The sequence below is a fragment of the Muscardinus avellanarius genome (genome assembly GCF_963383645.1).
Source record: "Muscardinus avellanarius genome assembly, chromosome: 2".
Classification (NCBI taxonomy): Eukaryota; Metazoa; Chordata; class Mammalia; order Rodentia; family Gliridae; genus Muscardinus; species Muscardinus avellanarius.
In genome coordinates this window covers 144,020,622-144,047,920 of record NC_137787.1, presented here as the reverse complement: position 1 = coordinate 144,047,920, position 27,299 = coordinate 144,020,622, and the positions used below count along the sequence as shown (strand labels likewise).

At 38.4% G+C, this 27,299-nt stretch overlaps 1 protein-coding gene across 1 annotated transcript in view; it reads right to left on the bottom strand.

Moving 5' to 3' along the window:
* Nucleotides 1–26,951, bottom strand: part of HTR2A (5-hydroxytryptamine receptor 2A) — a gene marked incomplete at both ends in the record, with an annotated part of 65,376 nt that extends 38,425 nt beyond the window's left edge. The window contains 2 exons of the mRNA XM_080690041.1: nucleotides 23,351–23,551; nucleotides 26,540–26,951. Of these exons, the coding sequence (XP_080546167.1) occupies nucleotides 23,351–23,551; nucleotides 26,540–26,951 (613 nt within the window). The remainder of the gene's footprint in view (nucleotides 1–23,350; nucleotides 23,552–26,539) is intronic.
* Between the last annotated feature and the right edge of the window lie 348 nt (nucleotides 26,952–27,299).

The following is a 27,299-nucleotide window of genomic DNA, read 5'->3' as shown; positions in this document are numbered from 1 at the left end:
AACTTATTTATAATGTATACTCAGGTATGTACAGCTAGTATCTATACCATTGGGCAGCACAGAATTATATGATTCAGGGGAAAAATAATTTTGAGTCATTGACTTGGGAAAAATACTATGTTCCCTGTGCTAGAGGAGTGTTAACTTCATGTATGGGATGCTTACTCAGTACTACTCACTGATTAGAGGATGTGTGGAGACAGGAGTTGAAGTGCTCCTAAAAACTGTTAACAGAGGTGGGAACATCTGGATGCTTGGGATGAAATAAGCTTTTATGGGCTCTCTCTCCAGCCATCTCCTGAGACCTAAGTGCAGTCTTTCTTTCACATATTTCATTATTTTAAAGTACTGCTATCTTTATCTTGCCCACATCCTGGGAATCCTAAGAGGATTCATTTGTGAGAGTTTTATAAATTGCTTTGCAGATTAAAATTCTATATAAAGTGTCTATTACTACCGGCAGTCCTGACTCAGAGAGATTAGACTTTTGACAGTTCCCATTTATAGGGTTTGGAGCAATGAATCCACATTATTAACCCGGAAGGCAGACTCTCCCAGAGAGGGTTATATTAGAGGATTTACCTCTCAATACTCTTACCTATAAAACTAATGTCCTGCAGCCTCTACCTGGCCTCACAGTTCCTCTTTTCTCTGTCTATGTCCATCCTTATCCTAGGGTCTTGACCTCTGCACAAAACTATTTTACATCTGCCTGGGGGCTGTGCCATTTGTTTGAACCTGAGGGTAGTGCAGGCTGAGGACTGGGAACTGACTTGCATTGGACTTAAAATCATTGTGATCACAGCGATGGACTTGATGTCAGACCTATATTTGAGTCCTATTCTTTATTTGTTCTCTCATTCACTTAATGAATATTTCATAGAGTGTCAATCATGGATTAGGTATGTGTTAGGGATTAGAGATTTGTCAACAAATTAGATTAAAAACCTCTACCCTCATTGAACTTAGATTCAATGAGGGGGAACTGAAAACAAAACATAATAAATTTTTAATATAATACAAAAGAAAGTTGGTAAGCTATGGGGAAAATAGGTAGAATAGATGGGAGAGACCAGGAATGGACCTCACTGAGAAACTGACCCTGGAGCAAAAGTTTATAGTAAATGAACATGTACCTATCTGGGAGAACTTTCTAAGTAATGCAGATTTGGTCCAGGAATACAATAGAGAAACTTGAAAATAGTCTTCATTTTCTAAGCCTCGCTACCATTGAAATTCCTACTATGTGCTAGGTGCCAAATCCTTCATATAGAAAAGCTGATAAAAACTGGGCCTGGTGGCGCACACTTGTAATCCCAGAGTTTGGGAGGCCGAGACAGGAGGTTTGCGGTTTGTGGACAGCCTCAGCTACTTAGTAAGGAGGCCCTGGGCAACTCAGTGAGATCTTGTTTCAAAATAAAAAAAATAAATAAAAAATAGAGGTGGGGGTGTAGCTCAGAGGTGGAATGTCTCTGGGTTCCTTTCCCCAGTACTGAAAAAAAAAAAAAAAAAGAAAGAAAAGAAAAGAAAAGAAAAGAAAAGCTGATACAGACTGGTCTTCCTTATTCTGGGAAGTGAAGGCTGGCCCAAGACTTTGACAAAGGATAAAATTCCCAGGAATGGGAGCGTTTTCAATTTGAATCTATCTTATTCCATTTATTATCATAAATTTGTTTTAATATTATGAACTAGACTGGTGCCTATAGGTGTGTAAGATTAGGAATCATTTTTCCATGGAACTCTGAGTTGCTACTCTTTCAGAATTTATTCAATAGTGGATCATGTTAGAAGATAGAGATAAAAAGTATCTGCAACTGGATCAAAGGGCAGGCTTGCTGATTGCTCATCATTAAAGATCCAGCTTCCTTAAGCTCAGGCTCCTCTCCTGTAGGGCAACACACTGTGACTGTACTGTGTCATCTGACCTCTTTTCATTACTCCTTGGGAAGTGGGACTTAGACAACCAGTGTAAGGAAGTGGTTCTACTCTGGTGAATCATGTCTGGTAGACTCATTTCTTCTTCCAGCTTCTATCAAGCTGTGACAGGCTAACCTGTTCTCTGATAAGTAGAATGTAGTCTAAGGCCCTTTAGTCCTTACATCTATTTGAATTAGAGTTTTTTTTTTCTAGGAGAATATTTAAAGAAATTCAAGTAGGCATAATGAACTTCAAACACATAAGATTATCTGAATTAACTTTTTATCCTGATTAAATTACAGAACACCCAGATTGTAAAGTAGAAAATAAAAATTATGGTCCATTAGTTGTCCCAGCACTGCTACAAAGAGATATAGTCAGCTTTTAAGTAGTAGGTTTCCTTAGGCAGTTGGAAATTTAATAATCTTGTGAGCTTTACGGGCCATTATTGGAAGTTCTGTTTTCATTTTCAAACATCATTTTTCTAAGTCTATGGGGATGTAGAATTTGAATAAGTTGAAAGATCAGCATCCTTACATGTGCAAAGCTTCCAGAGTTGGGTCAGAGTCATGCTAAGTGGAATTACTGAGGGCCGCTGTGAGGCTGGAAATGCAATCTGCAGATGAAATGGAAAGTAAAGCTCTGATAGCTTGGGCTTGAGATTTAACAAGTTCCTTGAGGGTAAAGGCACTGATAAGAACAAATAAGACTGAAATATGGGTTAGAAAAGTTATCTAGATGATGAAAAGGAAATGCTAACTCAAGAAATTACAAACTTCCGGGCGTGGTGGCGCACGTTTGTAATCCCCGCGCTTGGGAGGCAGAGACAGGAGGATCACGCAGGTTCGAAGCCAGCTGCGCGCGCTGGCTTAGGAGACCCTGTTTCCAAATAAATAAAATAGGTCTGGGAGTGTAGCCCGGAGGTAGAAGGGCTTCCAGGAACCCCAGTACCAAAAAAAAAAAAAAAAAAAAAGAAAAAAAAAAAGAAATTACAAACTACCTAACATTTCCCGAAAATAGGATTGTGGGTTTTATTTCCTTCAAGATTAGGGAAGTAGCGCCCCCAAAATGTATACTTAATGCTCCTAGCTCTTTGAGAGAAACTGTTCATAGGTGGCATATTTCAAATGTTCTATGTTTAACTCAGTTTCTATTTTCTCCCGAGTTGTGGCATTTTTATTATTTGTTTCCAGGCATTTCCCCAAGGAAGTCTAGGGTGGGTATTCATCCTTGAAACATTCAAATGTGTTTTATAAATTATATCCACATTCTCCTGTTACTGAAACATTGCTATTTCTAAAAATGGGACAAGTAAGTTATTCACTGCTATTACTACTACGCAGAAATAAATTCATTCAATGCATATTAAAATTGAATGAAGAAATAGTAGAAAATAACTTTTTGGAAATCTTTACTCTTAATTCTCATATGTATTAGTGTTAAATAATACATAATCCAACAATGAATGAAGTCATGGTGATAAAGTAACCTCAAAGAATCTGAAGAGAATAAAAAAGGAACTAGATTAAGGGAATGTAAAGTTATTAAAGTAGAACAACAAAACACATGCAAAAGAAGAAAAATAGATAAATTGGACACTGTTATAATTTTTTTTTGTGGTGCTGGGGATGGAACCCAGGGGCATTCTACCTCCGAACTGCACCCCCAGCCCTATTTTTTTATTCTTTATTTTGAAACAGGGTCTCACTGAGTTGCAAACAGCCTCACTAAATGGCTGAGGCTGTCTGCAAACCATGATCCTCCTGTCTCAGTCTCCCAAATGCTGGGATTACTAGTGTGTGCCACCATGCCCCGCTGGACTTTGTTATAATTAAAAAACTTTGTACATTAAAAGATATTACTGCCTGGTGTGGCAGTACACATCTGTAATCCCAGTACTTGAGAGGCTAACACAGGAGGATCACAGGCTCAAAGCCAGCCTTTGCAGCTTAGAAAGGCTCTCAGTAACTTAGTGAGAGCCTCTTTCCAGATAAGAAAAAAAGCAGGCTGGGGTATGGCTTGGAGGTAAAATGCCCCTATAATCAGTTCTTAAATACCAGGGGGAAAAGATAATACCAAGACAGTGAAAAAAAAAAAAAACATGTAGAATGAGAGAACATATTTGTAAAGCCATATATGCCCTATAAAGATTTAGTATGCTGGATATAAAAAGAACTCGTAAAACACACATGAAAAGATAAAATAACCCAATAAAAAATGGGCTAAGGACTTGAAGAGTTCTTTAGAGCAGATAGTCAAATGGCTAATAAGCACAGGAAATCATAATCAACAGTATTAGTTACTAGGGAAATAAAAATTATTGCATTTGCTGTGGCATCTCATTGTGGTATTACCTGGCTATAATAAAAACAATGGAACATAACAATCGTTGCCAATGATTTGGGGAAACTGGAGTCTGTACAGTGCTGGTGGGAAACATGATAGAGCGACTATGGGCGGTAGTTTGTTCATTCTTCACAAGGCTAAGCCTAGATTATCATATGACCCAGGAAGACCACTTCTGGGTGTAGACTTCAAAGAATTGAAAACATGGACTCAGTTACTTTTATACTAATGTTCTTTGTAGTGTTATTCACAGTAGCCAAGAGATGGAAACCACAGATGAGTCAATTATAAAACGTGGCGTATATAATAGAATTTTGAGCAGTCAGTTAAGGGAATGAAGTTCTAATATGTGCCTTAAGTAGATGAACCTTGAGAACAGTACTTTATGTAAAATAAATCAGGCAAAAGAAGGACAAATATTGAAAAAGTCCACTAACATGCAATATCTAGAATGGGCAAAATAATAGAAAGTAGAATATAGATTACCAGGGAGCTGGGTGGGAGAAAGGAGGATTAAATGGTATAGTTTCTGTTTGAGAGAGGAAAATGTTGGAAATAGTAGCAATGGTAATACAAAATTTTGAATTTCATTAATACCACTGAACTATATACTTAAGAAGAGTCAAAATGGCAAATTCTATGTTATATAATTTTACTATAATTAAAAATGTATATGCCTTTATTTAATTTTTTTTTAAAGTAAATGCTAAATTGGTCAAATGAAGCTTCTTAAGTTGTTTTTTGTGTGCAGTACTGGGGTTTGAACCCAGAGGAATTCTACCTCAGAACTATACTGGCAGACCTACTTTTTATTCTTTATTTTGAAGCATGGTCTAAGTAGAGGAGTGAGGCTTGGTTTCACTTAGCCTCATGAGTAGCTAAGGCTCACTGCGAACCTGTGATATGAAGCTGTGATCCTCCTGTCTCAGCCTCCTATGTACTGGGATTACAAGTGTGTGCCACCATGCGGGGCTTAGCTTTTTTCTTAATTGGTGAAAAGGGGAAGACGTTACTGAGGTCTAAGTAAACATACCTAATGGCAAGCAAGCAAAAGTAATAGATATAGACTACTTTAGGAGTAGAGTAAAATGGATCAAGTGCCAAATTACTGTTTTTAATGTACTACTATATTTCAGTGTGTGTGTGTGTGTGTGTGTGTGTGTGTGTGTATGTGTTTAATACTGGGGATTCTACCTCTGAGATACATCTCCAGCCCTATTTTATCTTTCATTTTGAAACAGGGTCTCAGTTGCTGAGGCTGGCCACCAGCCTGCAATCCTCCTGTCTCAGCCTCCCAGGTACTGTGATTACAAATGTGCACTACCATGCCCAGCTTTTATTTAATTTTTATCAGTCAAACTGAAAACAGAATGGGAACAATCCTTAGTAGATTATGACCAACAGGAAGGAGTAACTAGTAGTCATGATAATGCTAGTATAAAAAATAGTCATATGCTAACAATACAAGGTTACCTAAAGGATCAGAATATAGACCAGTATATGATATCACTGCAACTTTGTTAAGGTAGGTTGTATGTGGGAGACAAAACATAAAAATAGAAATAGCTGTACTAGGATTAAAATATTTACTGCTATTGCATTATTCACCTTTTTTAGAGAGGAAAAATGAAAAAGAATTTGGTTGGTGCAATTCCTTGCATTTCAATTAGTAATTAATGTGAAAAATAACTGGGGTTTCAGAATAGAGTCCCCTTTTCCTTATAAATTATATACAATTTTAAGTCTGCAGATTTTTATGTCTAAAACTACTGTCTAAAAAGTAGGTACATTTATTTTTATTTTTTATATAATTTAATTTTTTTATTGGTGCATTGTATTTATACATCATAATGGGGTAAAATAACTTGTGTAGACATAAATTCACACATCACCCAGCCAGCCCCCACCCAGTACTCACCTCACTCCCTCCCCATCCCTCCCTGCCATGCTTGGTTTAGTGGTTGACTTCGGTATGAATAAGTACATCATGTGCTTTGAAGGGTTTCCCTCTCCCCACTTCCCATCCCCACAGTTAGATTGTCTAATTTGCTCCTCTATAGGCTCTCTTTTATCACCTGGAGTTCCTCCTATGACCCCATTCACCGTAGCTTTCATATATTAGGGAAAACATCAGATTCCTTACTTTTTGTGACTGACTAATCTCCTTTAGCATAATGTCCTCAAGATCCATTCATTTCCCTGAAAATACCACAGTTGTATTTTTTTGATGGCTGAGTAAAATTCTATTGTGTACATAGCCCAGTTTTGTAATCCATTCATCTGTTGATGGACATCTTGGCTGGTTCCACAGTTTGACTATGGTGAATTGTGCAGCTATGAACATAGATACACATGCATTAGTTTGGTAGTTTGGTTTCCTTTCTTTTGGGTGGATACCCAGAAGTGGTATTGCTGGATTGAATTGTAGATTTGTTCGTATTCTTCTGAGGATTCTCCATACTGTTTTCCATAGTGGTTGCACTAATTTGCAATCCCATCAACAATGTTTTAGAGTTCCCAAGGAAGTAGGTACATTTAAAAAATAAAAGTAGTGATGTTAACGCAAAGCCAACATTTTGAAGTTATAGAAATTTCATACTGCATTTTGCTTGAGATCTCACTAAATAGTCTCATTGACTGCTAAGACTTTGGGATTTAATTTGTATAAGATTCGAGAGTTGAAAAAGAACTTGGGAATCTGGTAGTTCGCATTGCTCTTTATACAAATGATTAAAATGAGGTACATGTCCTGACAACTAGACAAAAACAAGACAGTAGCTCAGACTCCTATGTCTTCATGCTCTGCTCATCTTCTTGTCAGTACAGTCTCTTATGCATCGTCAGACTCTGCATTAGTGCATATTTATAAAAACATGCGTAATGAGCTTGAGGATGGAAGACAGAACTTCAAAATGCTACTGGCTTGTTGCTATTCATTTGTACTCAAACCAATGATCCATTTTCCCATCGTAAGAATTTTCTCAACTTTTCAATCCTTGGACATTGGCACATACTGGAAGCTTAATGTGGAACTATAAATGCAATTTGATTCAGAATCTTATTCTATCTTCATGAAAATCTGTTCCAAGCTCATATTATTTGGGTCAATTTTGACCTAGAAAAAGGGAAATCAATCACAAACTTTGGCTCCTTTTGTGACCGCTATCTATTTAATTCTACTTGAAGCAGGAAGTTGGGTTAAAAAAAGATCTTCTGGCCCATCAGTCCATTCTCGAGCTAATCCCATTGCTGCCCTATTAAATCATGCTGCTGAGCCACTGGTTAGGTTGCTAAATAATCAATTTTCTTCTCTGCCTTCAACGATCATGAAAAAAGAAAAGGGAAAACAAAAATAAAACTATTTTGAAAATAGACTATTTAGCTTTACTATCTCAATAGGGTCTATGATTTAACTTATTTAACCAAAAACAAATCCTATTTCAAAATAATTATATTGTGTTAGCAGTAAACTCTCTAGGTGAGCAAAAAGAGATAAAAGTTGCTGATAACACCACAAGTACTGGTCACACAGTAAAGAGTTGCAGTGTCCTTCGCTGCATTCTGACACCCAGCTAGCGCTGAGCCCCATCCTGAAGGTCGTGTAGAGACTTAAGCAGGAGTTCTTGCTAAAAGAACAAAAGCATCTTCGTTCAGAGGCTTGCTGACAATTTTAGATGTTGAAAACCAGCAGCAGAAAATGCAATTATAGTACTGAAAAGATTATCAAAATGTAATTTAATTCTAGACAAATGCCACCTAAGATTTATGATTTTCTAAGCCATTTCACAACAACACCAGGGAAATTACTTTAGTTGTAGCTTTATTTTCCCTCTTACATTCTGGTAATATGTTATTAATAGGTAGTGATATCTTTTTAAAATATCATGGTGCTCTTTGTGATGTTTAGGAATAAAAATCCCTAAACATCGACTTTAAATCACAGATAACATGAGAGGACATTCTGAGGAACTGAAGTAAATGAACTTGCTTGAAGAAATCACAATTGGCTTATTAATGACCACTTTTAGCATTTATTAAGTGCCTACTGTGTTAGCAGTGAGGAGCCCAGAGAGGAAAACAGCCCCTGCTCTTGAGAGCTTAAAAATCTAGTATGTACCATTACACAGTATATTTGACCACTCTGTACTCTGCTAATGGGAATGCTTGCATAAAGCAAGCATATATATAATGTACAAAAGCCTATAACTTTTTTGTGTGGTACTAGGTATAGAACCCAGAGGCATTCTACCTCTGAGCTACACCCCCAGCCATATTTTTTAATTTTTATTTTGAAACAGGGTCTCTCTGAGGTGCAAAAGTCCTCACTAAGTAGTAGCTGAGGCTGTCCTCAAACTGTGATCCTCCTGGCTCAGCCTCCCAAATGCTGGGGTTACAAGTGTGCACCATCACCCCCAGCTAATAGCCTTATAATTTTAAAAACAAGTGTACAGGTGGAGCAATTTGTGAGTAGATATTAAAAGTCTTCCAAATCCTAAACTAATAGTTTAAGGTACCAGCTTCTCAGAACGTACTTCTTTCCTTGCTTTGCCCTAGTTCCTACCGGATCAATTCTGTGAACTGCTGCTAAGAATATGCATTTCTGAATCCTTCTTATGTCCTTTCATTGCTTTCTTGCAGAAAAGTCTTCCTTAACAGGAGCAAAGTAGGTTCTCAAGCAAAAGTGAAATGGTCTTTAGTTACAAATCATTATTTGGTCATCTCTTTTCTATTTGGACTTGTCTGAGAACGATTACTAAGGACACTCAGAATGATTTCACTTTTGCAGCTCAGTCATTCTTTCAAGTCTTATGTTTAGTTTTTTTGAACACTCCTTGTAAACAGTTTGTCCAAGTGTAATAAAGAAAATGCTTTCAAATAGGGAATAAGAGCTTGCTAAAACAGTTCACCGTGGAAAGAGCAAGAGGTGGAAGTTTGGAAGGCCGTAATCGGAGTTTAAAAGTTCTCCATTCCCCTAGAGGAAAATTCCCTATTAAAAACTGTTCCTGTAATTGCTTTTACTTTTATGAGAAAGGTAAACAGTCAGAAGTGAAACCTCATTAATATAATGAAAATATTTCTTGGTTGAATTAATCAGGTGCCCTCCTGCTGAGTTGAAAGCACTAAGTTATTGAAAAGATAAAAAGTGCACCTGGAATGTGCTAACTTCTGCCTGGCAGCTGGAATGTAAAATTCTCATGGTATAAGGTTTGCATTCTTGGCTTCTGCCGACAAGCGGCTATGCCAGGACTATCTCCATGGAAACAGACATTAAATCTGCGAAAACACTGGAAACGCTGCTACAGAGATGTTCACCCAAACTCTCATTTGTTGTACTTCTTCAACCAGGGTCCCATATGTACACAGCCACAGGCGGATATCCGGCTTTAAAACGACTTTGTTATCAGGTACAAAACAAAAAGGCCTTTCAGGAAATTGTATTTCTTCCCACTAATTTCCCGTCTTTGTTCATTTTTTTACCCCTCTCTTGTTTTCTCGCTCACTCATTAATTCAAACAAAATATTGAACATCTATTCAGTATATATATATATATATATATGTAAAATGAATAGCTCAATTATTTTATATATACATGAAATGAGTAGAAGCTCAATTATTTTGTTTGAATGAATACATATGTAAAATGAATAGATGCTTAATATATAGTATAAAACATGTGGATGCATGCATGTGTATATACATGTTAATACATATGCATGCATATGTGTTTATATTTGTTATATAAATTACAACTATATTTATATATAAAAATAGCTATATGTTTATATTTTTCCTATATAGATAAAACACTTAAATGAGTGGCTTTAAGAGAGAAAGTGGTCCACAAATCTGTCTTTGCGCATCTAGGAAACATGTCTATTAAAGCTGAGAGTGATGGGTTGGCGTCTGCATCACCAATATCCAGCATATAATAATCCAATGTACATTTAAGGCATATTGATCTTGAACAGAATGGCTGAAGGACTGGGAGAGTTAGAGTGGCTGAGACACAGTAAAGGAAGCTTGAAAGTGAAGGCTCCATAGGAGTGTGGTGTCTGGCACATCATGAGAATCTGCCAAGGATTCAGAAGCCTGTGCCTGAGATGAAAGTAAAAGACCTAAAACCATAATGCTTCAAACACAGCCAATAATGTGAGGATCACTCCTCTTTATTTCAGACAGGTTTAATATGTTTTAAAGATGAAATTAAACTTTTATAAGTAATTGCCCTTATGGAAGACAGATGGACCCAATGATCTATTACAGAAATAAAAAATACCCTTGAGTAGGCAGACCTTTGATTTCAGTATTGATTTGGAACATCTCCAAAGTTTCTACATCAAATGTATAAGCAGAATGAGAATTAACCTGGAGAGATAGATAGACTAGAAGCACGATCATGCTCATAAACCTTTTTAGTAATTCATTTAGGATTAAAAGAGTAGAAATATGAAAAGGAATCATGATGAATTCAGTCCATGAAAAACAGGGCATTGTAGAATAAAAATTCATTTACATTTTTAGAGACTTCTAAAAAGTTAAGAGAATGGCAAGCTTAGTGATTGTTATCTTAAAGTTTTTTATTGGTGTGTTCTAATATAAATTGGGCAAAAGGTTCTGTTTGGCTGTGGTGAAGTGATAAACAGTGGTTGTAACTAGCTCTTGTAATCAAGTATCAATTAAAAATTATTAGGTAGGTAATTATATTTGAAGACATCTTCCTTTCTCTCTCCTTTCTCCTGCTTTCTTTCAATTTCTGCCAGTAGAATTCATTTTCCTCAAATGCTTATGGCAAAAAGTCAGTAGAGATCCATAACCAGAGACCTAGAATGCAGAGAAAGGTCAGAAAAACGTGTTTTTGAGAGGAAAACCAAGAAAATCCATCATAGAATGACCCAAAAGCTTCCTAGAGTGCCTCTCCAGAAAGAAAGGTATAAAGAATGTTTCTGATAAAAATACATCTTCTGTTCATCTAAGATCCAAAAGTGCCTCTCTAAAAGTGATGAACAAATACTAATTGGAGAGAGATGGATGTTGAAGGAGGATGCTGATTCCTTTGAAAAGGACAAGAGGTAGAAAGGGGAAGTGCGGAGGAACATGGGCATCACTGGGAAATGGAGTTAGCAAAGGGAATGGCTCATTATGGCTCTTCTTAGATAAGAAGGGGGCAAGACATACATTCACCACGGCCACCTGAGGTTGAAAAGAGCATCATTAGAGAAAAGACTTGATAAAAATCCACTAAAGACAAACCAAAGAACAGAGAAGAGTGATGAAGGACTGGCTGAGATTCAAAACTCAAGATAGGTGGTGCCACCAGTTAGCTCAGTGTGGGACTCTGACAGTTCTAGGTCACACAAGTGCAGCAGAAGTTACTGTTGGTTCCTTGAGGTCCCAGAGCTGGATTTTCTGGGCTGAGAATGATGTCAGAACTTCTAGGAGACAGGTGAAGACAAGGTGATCTGATGATCTGCCACAGTTCCTGGCTTGTCAATGGTTTCTACCTCTGAGTCCAGAAGGGACTGACAGATTTGGAAAAAGTATGAACCTCAAGACCCTACAGGTTCCTGACCCAGCCCTCAGGTGGGCATGAAGGGACAGTTTGTGGATGTCATTCCTCTGCTTCAAATGGCTGAAGGAACAAAAGTTATCGTCCCCCCTCGTATAATGATGATTGAACGATCAAAGCAATTCATAGTCCATAAGCCAGTCCAAATAGAATAAAGCTCTTTATTTTTATCATCTGATCATTCCTTCATTTTTCTCATGGTTTTCAGTGGCAGGCTGCTAAGCTGTTTTATTGAGCATGTTGTTCCATAGCTGTGGCCAGAGTTTGCCAAGCGGAGAGAAGTCAGCTGCCACTCTGGCAGGCTCTGAGCTGCCCAGGCCATTAAATGGCTTGTCACTCGTGGGCTAAGGACAACCAAGGACATGTCCTCCAAGAGCATAGCGTCTCTACTGTGCTCTTAAACATGAGAAAAGCCAGCCTGACAAGATGTCCCTACATTGTTGGGCCTGGGGGCAGAGTAAAGAAAAGCCTGCTGTATGCAAAGGACCAAGGAAGAGACCAGACTCACTGATAGCCTTGTAGAGGCTTAGTTTTGGGCAGAGACAGTATGTGGTCCAGGGATGGACACCACCTTCTCTTACCCTGTTGGTGGGTCAGTGCCTAGGGCTCACCTCTGGGGAGAAAACTGCAGTGTGATAGGGACAAAAGCAAAGACAAAAACACATGGAGTCAATTTTGCCTCTTCATCCCAGGGAGATGAAATGAGAAGATAAACTGAGAGGAAGGAGAGTTAAAGAAATTCTTAGGGCTTTTTTGAATCCAGGTAGATGCAAACCTACAATATGATTTCCTGGGAGTGGACCCAGGGTGGGTAGGCCACAGTCCTCCTGTTCTGTTTGTTGAAGGAGACTCTCTAATCTACTTGTAGGCTGCTTCAGAGGCATCAGGGAGCTGAGCATAAACCAGGGTCCCATAAAACAATCCCAAGCGGACTGCTCAGGCCTTTGGACTGAGGATGGGGATGTGGTCCAGCATCAAAGCTGACTAAACTCCATCTGGAATTGAGCCCATTTTATACAGTTGATGGATTGTTTTTTATTTTTATTTTTATTTCTTGCGGGTCTGGGGATGGAATCCAGGGGCATTCAACCTCTGAGCTATACCCTGTGCCCCATTTTTTATTCTTTATTTTTGAGACAGGGTCTCACTGAGTTGCAGAGGGCCTCACTAAGTAGCTGAGGCTGTCTATGAACCGCGATCCTCGTCTCAGCCTCCCGAATGCTGGGATTACAAACGAGTGCCACCACGCCTGGTGGTTTTTATATTTTATTTTTTCAAGCATTCTTTTTCAACAGTTATGAAAGGGGATTATGTATATTTAAATTTTCTTTCATTCCCCTTTGACTGAAGTTGTGGCGCCAACATTTTCAGCCTAAATATTAAGATACTATTTAATTACGTTTGTTTATATTTAGTCACTTCATTCCACATACAATTTAAGGTTGAAAAAAGATGGCAAGAACAAAAGAGAGGGGGAAGCAGAACCAAAAGAAAGTATAGAAGTATGCCAGCCCGAAGTCGAGGGATTTGATTTCCAAAGTTGTCTGCACTTCTAAAAAAAAAAAAAAATAGCACTGAATAGAAGCTGATTTCTGAAATTCATAAATAAGCAAATAAAAATGGTGAAGAAAGGCTGCACAAAACTATAAAGTACCAGGCTGGAGGCAATACAGTTATTTATCCTGAACAATTAAAAGTGTGCCATAGGTGAGTGAATAGCCAAGGAAATCCAGAAACACACAAATGGCATATAAAGTCAGTGGAGAGTTAAATGGTCTAGGGATGACAGGCAGTAATGTTGGAAAATATAGATTAGATCACAAGTTAAATTTAAATGGTTGAAAAAATTAAGTTTATAAAGCAAAACCACACAAGTGATGAAAGAAAACAAGAGAATCCTTTGTAACTCTGCAAGGGGAAAGCTGTTTTAAATAAGGATCCAAAATTCAGAAGCCACAGAAGATAAAAGAACATTTATAAATGAGATCACGTATAAAAAAGACACACAGAAAAAAAGCTCTTTGGTTCCAAGTAACAAACTGGGAATACATAGATAAGTTATGATTATATGGACAAAGATCTGATGTCTGATTTTGTTCAGTTAAGGAAAAACAAATAAACAAAACCAAGACCCCCACAGTATAAAGTTCAAATGATATAAAAATAAGTGATACACATAATATAGACCCATTCAATCCTTAAACTCATAAAATAAGCTCATAATATAACTACTGTTATCAGGTCCATTTTATTACAAGGAATCTAAGACACAGAAAGGCTATGTAACTTGTTCAAGGTCAAACAGCTTGTAAAGGATAGAGCCAGCATTCAAATCGAAGCAGTCCAGTTTTAGATCTTTTGTTTATAATTACCAAGTTCTACAGTAAACCTTGATCAGCCAACCATAGAAAAATAATGTTCGCTCATAAACATGAAAAGACACAAAAATCTTATTTAAAAATAAATAAAATTAAACGTTAGCCACCCAACCGGGCATGGTGGTGCACGCTTCTATTCCTAATACTTGTGAGGTTAAGAAAAGATGATTTCAGGTTTGTGGTCAGACTCAGCAACTGAGTGAGGCCTTCAACAACATTTGAGACCCTGATTCAAAACAAAACAAAACAATAAAATAAAATAAAATAAAATAAAATAGGGTTGGGGTTGTAGCTCAAAGGTAGAATGCCCCTGGGTTCAATCCCCATTACTACACCTGCTCTATCTTGAAAGCCAGGTATCTGAGCTGAGTAAAGGCAGGATGTTGGGTGTGAGGACCTCTGCTTCCAGTTACAAATTTTATGTATGGTGTCACTGCTTGTGAGGCCCTTGCATGTAGTAGTGGCTTGCTTCTTTGTCCATTAAAAGTAATGTAGAAAATACACAGTCATGCTTAGCTTTGAGGGGGAAAATCCCCTTTAAAATTACTCTATGAGCTTGCAAATATTTTTCTAAAATGAAGTAATATTTCTGGAAAAATAATTTAACGTAGTGTCTTGCTTCCCTGTCAGAAAATGACAATGCGAAAATAGTCATTTTTACTTTTTCTATCTAATATATACCTTTTCTCAAGACACTCAGCAAACAGGCTGGCATCTGGTTTCTTTCTTCATACGGCACTGGCAAGGCAATCTCTAGGAGACAAGGGCTTTGTTCATTTTATAAGTGGGAATTAGGTTTATGAAGGGAAAATGAGACCCACAGAGAATCCCAGGATCATTCGTAATCAAATGCCTCAGTCTTTGCCATTCTTTCTTTACACACAGAAGCTCACAAGTTGAAAACACGATTGATTTGTCATTATGCTCCTCTTTCTCAGAATTAGATGGAAGTCCAGGCCAGCAATAAAAAAGACTATGCTGGGGTAGCAGTGAATAGGTGAAAGAAACAGCAACTACTGGAAAAGCCTAGAGCAAGAAAGACAGAGTGATCTCCGATGTCAGTGTGCAGGTCGCCATCTGCTAGATCCTAACAAATCCTGAAGGTCAGTCACCTCCTCTAGGAAGCCTTCTCTGACCCATCATAGAAGTGAAATATATCATTCTTGGCCATCTAAAGCACTTTGTAAATAGTATTTGTAATAAACAAAACTGTACAGAAATATAACGGAAAAGGTAACAAGACCACCAGCCTCTCTCATTACAGCCTCTTTTTTTTAAAATTTTTTATTAGTGCACTGTATTCATACATCATAGTGGGATACAAACTTTTGTAGACATACATGCACACATCGCCCAGTCAGCCCCCACCCGATTCCCACCCCATTCTCTCCCCATCTCTCCCTCCCATGCTTGGCTTAGTGATTGACATCTAGTATTATAGCAATTTATCCAAAACTAAAAATGGTAATCTCACATAACAGTTTCATTTGTCTGATACCAAGCTTTTGATGACTTAAAGATAACATTTCAATATTTCTTTTTACTTTCTTTCTTACCAGAGAATATTTTTTTCTATTTTTTTAGGTGAAACTATCATATATTTATATATTTATTTTTCAGAAAAAAACTCTATCCTAATATGGAATATGGACTCTAGATACCCAAAACGATCTTGAAAAAGAACAAAGCTAGAAGATATATATTTTCTGATTTCAAACCATATAAAGCTACAATAATTGAAACAGTGTAGTACTATTCTAAAGGCAGATATATAAACCATTGGAGTTAAATACAAGCCTAGACCTAAATTCTTCCCTATATTGTCAAGTTATTTTTGACAAGGTTTCCACGAACATTTGGTGGTGAAAATAATAATCTTTTAACTAAATATTGTTGAAACATAATAATTACATGGAAAAGAATAAAGTTGGACCCTTACCTAATCCCATATACAAATATTAACTCAAAATAGATAAAAGACCTAAATATAAATCTTAAGACTATAAACTTTTAGGAGAAAATCTGGGTCATAAAACCTCACAACACTGAAATTGGCAGTGATTTCTTGGATATGATTTCAATGGCACAGGCAAGAGAAGAGTATACAAACTCCCTAAAAAATAAAAAAAAAATTGTATATCCAAAGACAATGTAAACAGAGTTAACAGTTACTAATAGAATGGGATAAAATATTTCCAAATGCTATATCTGAAGGTATATTAATATTCCAACTAGAAATCCTAAAAATTAACAACAATAAAGGCAAACAATACCATTTACAGATAGGTAAAAGACTAACATAAATAATGAATCTCCACAGATTACCAATCTTAGTTGTCTGTTGGATGGAAACTCTCTGGTTCTGGTGTGTGTTGCCTATTTCTTCTTTGTAGTTAATCTCTTTGAGTATTTTCTCTAGTGCTGGTTTTGAAGACATAAATTCCTTCAGTTTCTGTTTGTCATGGAAGCTTCTTATTTCTCCATCTAATTTCATAGAAAGTTTTGCTGGGTAGGAAATTTTTGGCTGGAAGTTGTTTTCTTTCAGAGTTTGGAATATGTTACCCCAAGCCTTCTGGCTCTCATGACTTGGTTTGGGAAGTCTGGAGTGATTCTAATTGGCTTGCCTCTGAGTGTCACTTGGCCCTTTGTTATTGTTGCCTTTAAGATTCTCTGCTTGGCTTCCACATTGGTCATTTTGACAATTATGTGGCGTGGGGATCCTCTTCTCCGATCCTGTCTAAAGGGAGTTCTATAAGTTTCCTGGACCTGTGTATCGACCTCTTGCTCTATGTTTGGAAAATTTTCTGCTATTACTTCCTTGAAGAGATTGTTGATCCCTTTGGTTTCACTTTCTTTTCCCTCCTCTATTCCAATTATTCTTAGGTTAGCTCTCTTAAAATGGGCCCATATTTCTTCAATATCAGATTCCTGCTGTTGGATATTTTTTCTTAGATTAGAAACTATGCGTTCATTTTTGGAATGATCATCTTCTAAGAGCGAGATTCTGTTCTCCATGTGGTCTAATCGGTTGTTTGTGCTTTGAATTGAGACCTTTACTTCATTAATTGCATCCTTTATCTCTTTTTGGCTCTGAGTTCTTTTCGAAGCACCTCTATTATTTCTACAGTTATTTTCCTGATTTGATCTTCTAGAAATCTCTGATTTTCTGTTTTATCGGGTTCTGATGTTGTGGGTTTGTGGGCATTCATTGCTCCAGTATTATTCCTCTTTCCCATGATTTCGGAAGTTTGTGCCTTCTCCTGGTTCTTCCCTTGGGTCACTATGACTTCACTTAAGGTGTTCTGGATCTCGAGTCAGTAGTATCTCAGACCCCACTGCTCCTTTACTGGGTTGTATCATAGAGTCTCCGACCCAGAGAGTCGATAGAGGCTGCTTTAGACTGTGGGGGGTGCCAGGTTGCACGTTCTCCTATGGTGTGATATGTCTGCCACCGCCCCTCCCCCACTGGGTCAAGTCCCAGGGAGTACAGTACTGGGATTTCTCCTCTGTGGCCCGCAAGTTGACTCACTGTTCTTGAGTACACAGATGTAGCTGTACTGGATTCAGTGAATTCTCTGCTGCTGCCGCCGGTGGCAATATGGCGCCGCTGCTACGCCCTCAGCCGTGAGGCTGGCGTATTTTTTCTTCTTGGTTTTGATTTCCACTCTGAATCCCTGCGGCGTGTGCTGAGCTCAGCCACTGGGAGCTTTAGATTTTACCTGCGGCGAGAAATCCCGCCTGGCTGTTCCGCAGTGGCTCACCTCGGCTTGTTGTAGCCGTCTGGTGAAGTCGCCGCTGCCGCCGGCAGTATGGCGCTGCTGCCACGGCCTCGGGCGTGACGCCGGTGTATCTCCTCTGTGGCTCTGAGCTCTGTTCTCAGTTCGCTTTCTCTCTGGAGCCTGGTGATTTTTTTGTTTCTTTGGTGATGGTGTTTTCTGGCTATGAAAGGCGCTGATTTTGTGGTAATGGAGATTAGTTGTTAGCGGGGCTCTTAAGCCCTGCTTTTCTCGGTCGCCATCTTCCCGGAAATCTCATCATTCCAGCCTCTTGATGAGTGAGAAGTATTTCAGAGAATTTTCAGTACATGATGTACATCAACAAGCATATAAAAGTCAATCACTGGGACAAACATGAGGAGGGAGGAGAAGGGAATGGGGTGGGAATTGGGTAAAGGCTAATTGCGTGATGTGTACATGGGTGCCTCTACCATCTTGTACTCCATGAAGAAGTATGACTAAAATGCACCAATAAAAAAGTTCAAAAAAGAAGGATTACAGGACTTCCTGAGTGCTACTATTTATATATTCCCACAGACTATTATGACTGTTATTACTGTTTTTACCAGAATTGGCCCATTTTATGCATAATGCCCCAAACTTCCTTTTTGCATTTGACATCATAGACATTCATCCACTTGGATATCAAACGATCCCAATTCTATTTTAAGAGTTCTAAATTATTTTGTAGCTCAGATAAAATAAATATACTCAAATAAAACCCAACCTTTCCATTTTTCTATCATTTCAAAAATTGCTGTATTCAAGATTCTTGCATGAACTTTAGTTTTTATGTAGAATAGATTCAAGCAGAACTGGAAAGTCAGATTTTAAAATCTTTTGCTGGATTGTCTAAGAACAAACAATTCACACTCATAGAAGGAGGACATTAGTGTGTAGAAGTAACCATATCCAGAATGGCTTATGGGTGTTTCTACTCAGTTTATTTTGCCTACCAGATAGAAAAAAAGTGGTATCACATTGCTGTTTTTTGTTTTTTGTTTGGTGGTACTGGGGATGGAATCCTTTTACCTCTGGGCTACACTTCCAGACCTATTTTATATTTTATTTGGAAACAGGGTCTCTTAAGCCAGCGAGGCTGGCTTCAAACCAGCATGCTCCTCCTGTCTCTGCCTCCCAAGCACGGGGATTATAAGCGTATGCCACCACATCCGGCTCACATTGCTGTTTTAAATTATGTTTCTGTGACTGTTAAAGAGCCTTAGCTGTTTTCCATGAACTTTATTGTCCATTAAATATTATGTTTCCATGAACGACTTGTTCATTTGGTTTACCTACAGAATTGTTCCTCATTCCATTTTTTAATCATATTGTAGGAATTCTATGAATAGTAAAAGTATCAACTCTTTATGATTCATATACATTGCAAATATTTTTTTTGAATTTGCTTATGTTGTTTTAAACCCCATCAAATATCTTTCATATAATTGCTTATATCTGTATTATTCTTTATGGTTTCTGAATTTTTTAATTTGCTTTCATTTCTTGCCCCACCACCAGATTATTTTAAAATTATGGAAAAACTTATTAAATGGAACTCAGGGTGGAGGAGAAAAACATTTAGAGAGATTATCATTTATTTTAGATACCTCAATGGAAAAATCAGTGTAATAATTGGGTTGGAATTTTAATCAGGAAAAGAATAGAAAAGTTCATTAGGAATTCAGATTAAGTAATATGAGATAAAGGAAATGGTGAAAATTGGGCAAAAGAAAGAAAAGTGCAGGGCAAATATAAAATAAAATGGAATAAAATTGCTTGTATTCCCATTTATTGGTTGGTTGTCACAGTAAATGTGAATAGGTTACATTACAATATCAAAAGGCAGAGACTGTCAAATTTTGTTAAAAAAGTGTATTTGTATTACTTGTGAAAATGCCCACAAAGCAAAGGTAAAATATATTAAAAAGGAAGAGGTAAGAAAAGATACAGTGGAGAGATTCAAACAAAAGGAAAGCATGGTAATATCAGTATCAATGTATGTCTCTGTCAACATGATTTACATTATGATGTGAAACTATAAAACACCAACAGAAGATATTAAAAAACAAAACAACACTCCAAAACAAAAAATCAGAAACAACAAAACAAAACAACAACAACAACAACAAAATAGGGCTACCAAGGAGGCCAGACTATGAGAAGGTAAAATTCTGAAGTGAAGGATAGAATAAAACCTCAAGGCATTTGTCAATTGGCTAGAGAGCCAGAGTCAGGCTAAAGAGTTTGTGGCAGCAAGTCCTATGTGGCCAGAAGCATAAAAACTGCAGTTCAGAGCTCTGAAAGTGGGGAACACTTCAGGCTTTCATTAGAAATCGTGAAGGACACAGTCAAGGTGTATGGATAAGTTAGAAATAGACTAGTTCTCAAAAAACCCTGTTTAAAAGGGAACCTGCATTTGCCAAATCTGTTAAAGCTAGAGGATTCTGTCCTGAAAAAAGATAATATCAACAAAGGTAACATCAACAAAGGTAACATCAACAAAGATAACATCAACAAAGCACCCACCAATTTCCTAGTAGTAAATTAAAAAAAAAATTACCAGTCTTGCCAACTGACAGAATCAAGGGTTGGGGACCCAGAAAATAGAAATCCTCAGATAATTCAGATAGTGTAATTTTGTATCTGTGATGAATATTTAAGGAAATGGATGAAAACAGATAATTATAATAGAAACTAAAATCTACTTAAAATGAAATGGAAAAATCTGTAAGAATTTAGTAACTGGAATTAAGAATATAATAGGTATATTTAGTAGCAGTTTAGAAGTAGCTGATGGGAGGATTAAAATTCCAGTAGAAGAAAAGTCAAACTAGAGCGAGAAGATGGGAGTGAGGGGTGGAAAATGTAGAAAATTGAGTCATATGGGATATGGGTTAAATGTCTCTTGGATATGAGTTAGAATCCCAGAAGTGAGGCAGAGATAATAATTAAAAAGAAAATGAACAACAAGAGATTTCCCAAAATGACAAAAGACTGAGCCACACATTTAAGAATCAGCACAAATCCCATGTAGGATAAAAACAAAAATAACTCACATCTATGCACATCCCAGTAAAATACTAAGATTCAAAGACAATTCTAATGCAGCCAGAGTGATGGTTTCCAAGGAATAGCAGTAAGTCTAACAGGTGAGTTCTCACAGACAAATAACCAAAGACCAAAACAATATAATCTTGAAACTTTGGCATACCACTTCCAAAGTGCTTTTATAAAGACTGTCAACCTTGAGTTCTACACTGAGCAAACATATGTTTGAAATGAAGGCAAAATAAAGAATTCTAACATAACAAAAACTGAAAAACAACAGCATGATATTCTAAAAGAAGTTCTTCACAGGCATAAGGAACAGGAAATCAGGTAGAATCATAGAAATGAAGAAAGTGATAAATAGCAACAGAAAGGGTCAATATGTGGGAAAAATATGTATCAAGTGAATAGAATGGTTATAATGATGTCTTATGGATTTTTATAAATATACACATAGAAAAACTATACACACACACACAAAAAAATCAACAGGGGTAAAGGAAGTTAAAATGTTCTAAAGTTTTTGCATTTCCAGGTGGTGGTAAAGGAATTGGTTTAGACTCTTTGAGACCAAAAGGTTATGTTGCAATAATCAATAGAATGCAAGAGAATGGAGAGCTATGATGATGAATGAACACTTCCTGATTAGTCCAAAAAGAAAGCAAGAATGGAGAGAGCTGGAACGTGGAACAAATGAGACAGTAGGAAGCAAACTGTTCAAGTAGTTTAAGTATGTCTTCCTTACATTGAGTGTGAGAAAACTAAGTACTTCAATTAAAAGACAAACTGGATTTAAAAAAAAAAAACACTTTATATGCTTCTTACAGGCAACACTTTTTTTTTGTGTGGTACTGAGGATTGAGCCATGGGGTATTCTACCTCCAAAATAAACCCCTCGCCCTATTTTATTTGTATGTTGACCGTTGGCTATTCCTTGGTTAGACCCCTATGACCATTCTAAGCCAACTGCCTCCTGAGGTGCTGGCCAGAAAGAGCCAGAAGCAGACTGCCTTATTGGGTTGTAGATAAAGAACAGGCATTAGCATCAAATTGACTTGGCTTGACTCCTGGTTATCAGTGATACTTTCTGTGTGGCCCGTGGTTTTTTAAAAGGCATTGAGGACACTGTTTGGTCCGTAGCAACTGTTGAGCGACTATTAGCTTTAGTAATGGTGCTGTTGGAAAGCTTGACTCAGATGAGGGAGTTGGTGTGGCTGAGGGTAAAGCATGGTGAACCCACCTAGTTTCTGTATCACCAATGGGATAGTGGATGGGGCATAAAGTGAAATTCAAATAGGAAAGCAGTCAGACTTTTTAAGATACTGGAAGTCATACAAGTGTAACTTGTTACTGTTTTCATAGGAATCAAAGAAAATCCTTACCATGTACCCCCCACCAGTTCAGGGCTATGCAAACCTTGTTTCACTTTTTGAATCTGATCTATAAAATACAGATACCTAGTCTTTCAATTGCTCCCATGGTTTGTAGAAAAGGAACCAATGGGAACTAAACACAAATATTATATTGCTGTTTGCTGTTAATGCTGGCATTGCTACTTCAAAGTTGTGAATAGCCTCACACAGGTTTTTGGATTTCAACCTACCATCAAATCCCACGACCTGTCATAGAAGTAGATACCAGTACCCATGTGGCCTTAATTGAATACAATATTTCTATTGAGAAGCATTGAGACTTTATAGGAAGCCTCAAGGGAATCTTTGGTTACAACCCAAGCTGTGGAGATGACAGGTACAACTGACGTTGCTGCCTGGGAACCTGGGCTCTCCTGACTTAGGTGTGTGACAGGTGATCGATACTAGCAAGAGATGAATGTGCGTATTCAGCCTAACTGAAGTAGGGTGTTATCAACAGACAGCTAGAGGACCCAGAGGAACGGAGTGGGCTGAAAAACTTGATCTTTAACAAGTCCTACTGCTTTTCCTCTGTCCTTGCCTTCTCCCTCTGAGTTGCAGAACCTGGTACTTCTCTCTAGGAGTATGAATATTTGTATGCGTATATTGAGCACAAGTCCAGTGATTATAAAATGTGTGATTTCTGGGGAAGAATAGCATCATTATTTTTGAATATGGCCCTACTGGTGTTTTTATTCTTACCTGTGCTAAACAGTACAAATAGAAGTTGTCAGCCAGTGACATGGACAGATTTTCATTTCCTAAAGCAAATATGATACCTTGCAACACACAAAACAACAGCTTTGGGATGTCAGGAATTAGTGCAACCAAACAGAACAAGTCTCACAGGAAAGCATGAACTGTCATTCCAAAAAAGATTCTGAAAGGGAGTTCCTGCTCACCTACTGATATGGTCCAAACAGCAATGATTTTCAGGAACGCCTTGGTTCTGGAGTTGAAGCGGCTGTGGTGAATAGGATTCTGGATGGCGACGTAGCGGTCCAGCGAGATAGCACAGAGGTGCATGATGGAGGCCGTGGAGAAGAGCACATCCAGATAAATCCAAACTGCACAGAGCTTGCTGGGCAGAGGCCACCGGTACCCTAGGATGCAGAGGCTCAGCATCAGATAGCAGCATCGGGCCTCCTGGGGCATGTTTTGATCTAGGGCAATAGTTTCTATCTTGGGGACAGGCAGTGGCAAAGAGCAATACAAGAAATTTTCAATATCTGATCAAACTCAAGTAAACTACATTTAACTACAACATTTCTGGTGTCTATTCCAAGTGAGTTTTTTTTCTTTCTCTTTCCCACCCAAGCAAAGTCATTTTTAAAAAATGATGTTCAAAGCTGTGATATATTTTGAGCTCCTCTTTTGAGGCACATCTTACATTGTCATTATTTACCTATTTTTTCTCCAGATTTTATGTCCTAAGATTAGTTTCATTTTGGTTATTATTATAGTTGTCCAATCTCACACAGTGATAGAAATAAATGGTATCGTTGCAAATTATTAAATGGTTAAAAATCCAGATCAAGACTATGTCTTTATTTATAAAAATTAAAAATAATGATCTGATAATGTTTTAGCTATTAAATTCAAACTTGAAGCAGATAAAAAAAAAAAAAAAAAAAAAACACCAGTGTGTCCTTTCTCTGAACTTTGTTTTAGGGCCATAGTTATAAAACTTTAGAAAACTGGCAACTCTCTCAAGGGGTTTTTTTGTTTTGTTTTTTGTTTTTACCTCCAAGCCACACCCCCAGCCCTTTTTTATTTTTTGTTCCAAAACTGGATTTTGCTAGGTTGCTGAGAATCTTGTTGTATAGCTGAGACTGATAAATTGCCCCCAACCTGCAATCCTCCTGTCTCAGCCTTCCAAGTACCAGGATTACAGGTGTGTTGTCACCATGCCTGGCTCAGATGACTTCTTAAAATAGGAACTGATGGACCCACCATTGGAGGTTCTGGTCCCCTAATGGTGGAGCAGGCTGGAATATTTGCATTTCTGTCCAATTCCCAGTTGATGCTACTGCTCCAGAGATGAACTGGGGCAGCCATTCTCCCTCTCCTTGCTCATTTGAACCAGCTGGAGAACTTTAGAGATAGGCTTGATTCCCAGGCCAGACCTCCAGTTAAATCATGCTCTCAGGAGGGTGGCTGGAGGTGGGCCCCAAACATCAAAGGGTTTTAGAGCTCCCCAGAAGATTCCAGTATAGGGAACACTGCGGTCACCTGCTATATTTGGAAGATGCAGGATGCCTTATGGACATAAGCAAAGTGTCCTGTTTCACTTTGTGTATATGGTTATCTAAACTGTTAATTCGTTTTGCTCAGAATATCAACAATGATGTTGGATCTGCTTGCATGTGAGAAGGAAAATTCTTATAGCATAGACCACAGAGCGGAACAAACGCTCCGTATGCAAACGAACTCTGGCTATGAAGCTGCCCCCAGGGATATTTAGAAAAGGAAAGGGTGCAGGATCCTAGCCTAATTTAGAGCTTTTCCTTGCTTTATTTGCAAAGGGCTTGCGCTGAAAGGAATTCCTTTTCTTTAGTAGTGCCTGAGCGGGAAGCTGGCTCCGCCTGTTTGGAGCTGATGTTGGCTCCTAGAGCTGTTTTCTCTGGAAGGAAGCAGCTGCGGGCTTTAGTTGGGATTTCCGCAGCGGGGATAAGGGGGACATTTTCTTGGGTAAGACTGCTGGGCGCCCCAGAGCTGGGGGAAGCCAGGAGACCAGCCTGGCAGGGGTGAGACGCTGCACGGGCAGGGGTTACCTGCTAAGCGGCCGCCGCCAGGGGGCGCACGTGCACACCGAGCCGGCTCTTCCTAACCCGCCAGCGCCGCCCCGCCCACCCCGCAGGGGTCGCCCAGCCCTCCCGCAGCTTTTGGCTGCGAGCTAGTCACCCCTCCCATTGGAGTTTCCCTCCCAGGGCTGGGCGGGATTTTAGAAAGGTAGGCATTCTCCAGAAAGTCTTGGGAAATGACTGGAGGATTTAATGAAATTATCTTTGTGACATTTGAGTGGTCAAGCGCTGGTTAGCTTGGCAGTGAGCATTAGGAACCCTTTACACACCGATCTCCCTTGCCCACCTTTCGATCCTCCGGCACACTTTCCTGGGCTAGGTCGATTAAATTTTTCTTAATTAGCCTCTAAAACGGCTGGATACTCCCATCTTAAAGCAGCCTCATGATATTGCTAAGGTCTGGCGAATAGCCTATGTGCCTGTGGTAGTGTAAATGCGCTCTTCTTTGCTCTCTGTTTAAAAAGAGATCTGGCCATATTACTCATAATTTGGAGGGACTATCACATGCTGCTCCTTTCTGAAGCTATCCCAGTATTTGCTGACTTGCTCACAAGTTTGTCAAATTCTGTTAAGAAACAAGAAAGATTAATCTCTTACTGGAGAAGTTGTATGCCTATGCATTTTTAAAGAGTTGAAAATATAATTCACAGGCACATTTCCAACTCAGCTTGTCTGGGCAGGGAACAATTAAAACTGGAGTAATTCATTTATTCTAATGGAGACTCTGAATATTTTAACATTAAACCCACTCCACCACTAATGTTCCTTCTTGCAAATGTTCCAAAGCACTTGGGAAGATTTCGCTACTCCATTAGAAGTGCTGACAACTGTGTGACAAAGATAAAACAGTTCTGTCCTAAGGCTGGAATATTTGGGTAGGAATAAAAAGGGGAACAAGACAAGCATACACACACAGGTGGATTCAGAAGAATGGGTGAGTTATTACTTGATGACTATGTGGAGTGTTTATAACCTCATCTCTATAAAATACGTGTTTTAAAGCACTAAACTTTACAATCATCTCTCTACATAAAATGTATTTTTAAAGGACCAGTTTTTTTCTAATAATCACAGATAATGGGTCGTCTGATTTTTTTTCAAGTGAGACATCATTTTAAAGAGTTAAGTAAGAAGTATAACATGGTAGACCCCAGTCTATAAACAAAGCCTCCTTTTAGAGCTTGTCGGCAGAGCCCCCTTCTCCCCCCCCCCCTCACATGCTAAGGGCATGCACATGTTCTTTGTGACCAGCTTGGGTCACAGCTGTGAAACGAATATGCCACTCACCATACAGGATGGTTAACATGGACACGGGCATGACAAGGAAACCGATCAGCATATCAGCTATGGCAAGTGACATCAGGAAATAGTTGGTGGCGTTCTGCAGCTTTTTCTCTAAGGACACTGCCATGATGACGAGTATGTTTCCAGCAATAGTTAGAATAATCACTACAGCTGTCAATAAAGCAGACCAGTTTTTTTCCTGCAGATGAAGTAAGGAGAAACACGTTGGGGGGAGGCACCCTTCACAGGAAAGGTTGGTTCGGTTTTCAGAATCGATTGTCCAGTTAAATGCATCGGAGGCGTTTGCCTCCCCAGAGTTCAAGTCATGATGGTAGAGCCTTAGGTCATCATTCAGTTGCATTAAGGAGCTCGGAGTTGAGCTCAAAGAAGTATTTTCTTCACAAAGAATATCCATGTTGAAGCTGGGACTTGTAGCAGATGAAGTGTCGAGAGGATGACAAGTTATAGCCTCTGCTCAGGATTCATCATTCTGTCTAAGAGCTCTGTCCTGCTGAAGCGGGTGTGCATGTGAGGCTCCTGGGACTGGCTTTTCCTTCCCCATTGTGACAATAATAGTTAAAGAACCGCGAAGGCTCTTTGTATTTCCTTCCTTCACAACTTTAGTGGAGTCCGCTGTTGGTTTGTTATTTTTTTTTTTTCACCAAAGAAGGGCAAAAAAAAAAAAAAAAAAAAGCAGAATGAAATTTTATCGTAGTGGTTGTAGGGTTTTGAACATTCGGGATGACAAATGTGGTCTTGGCCA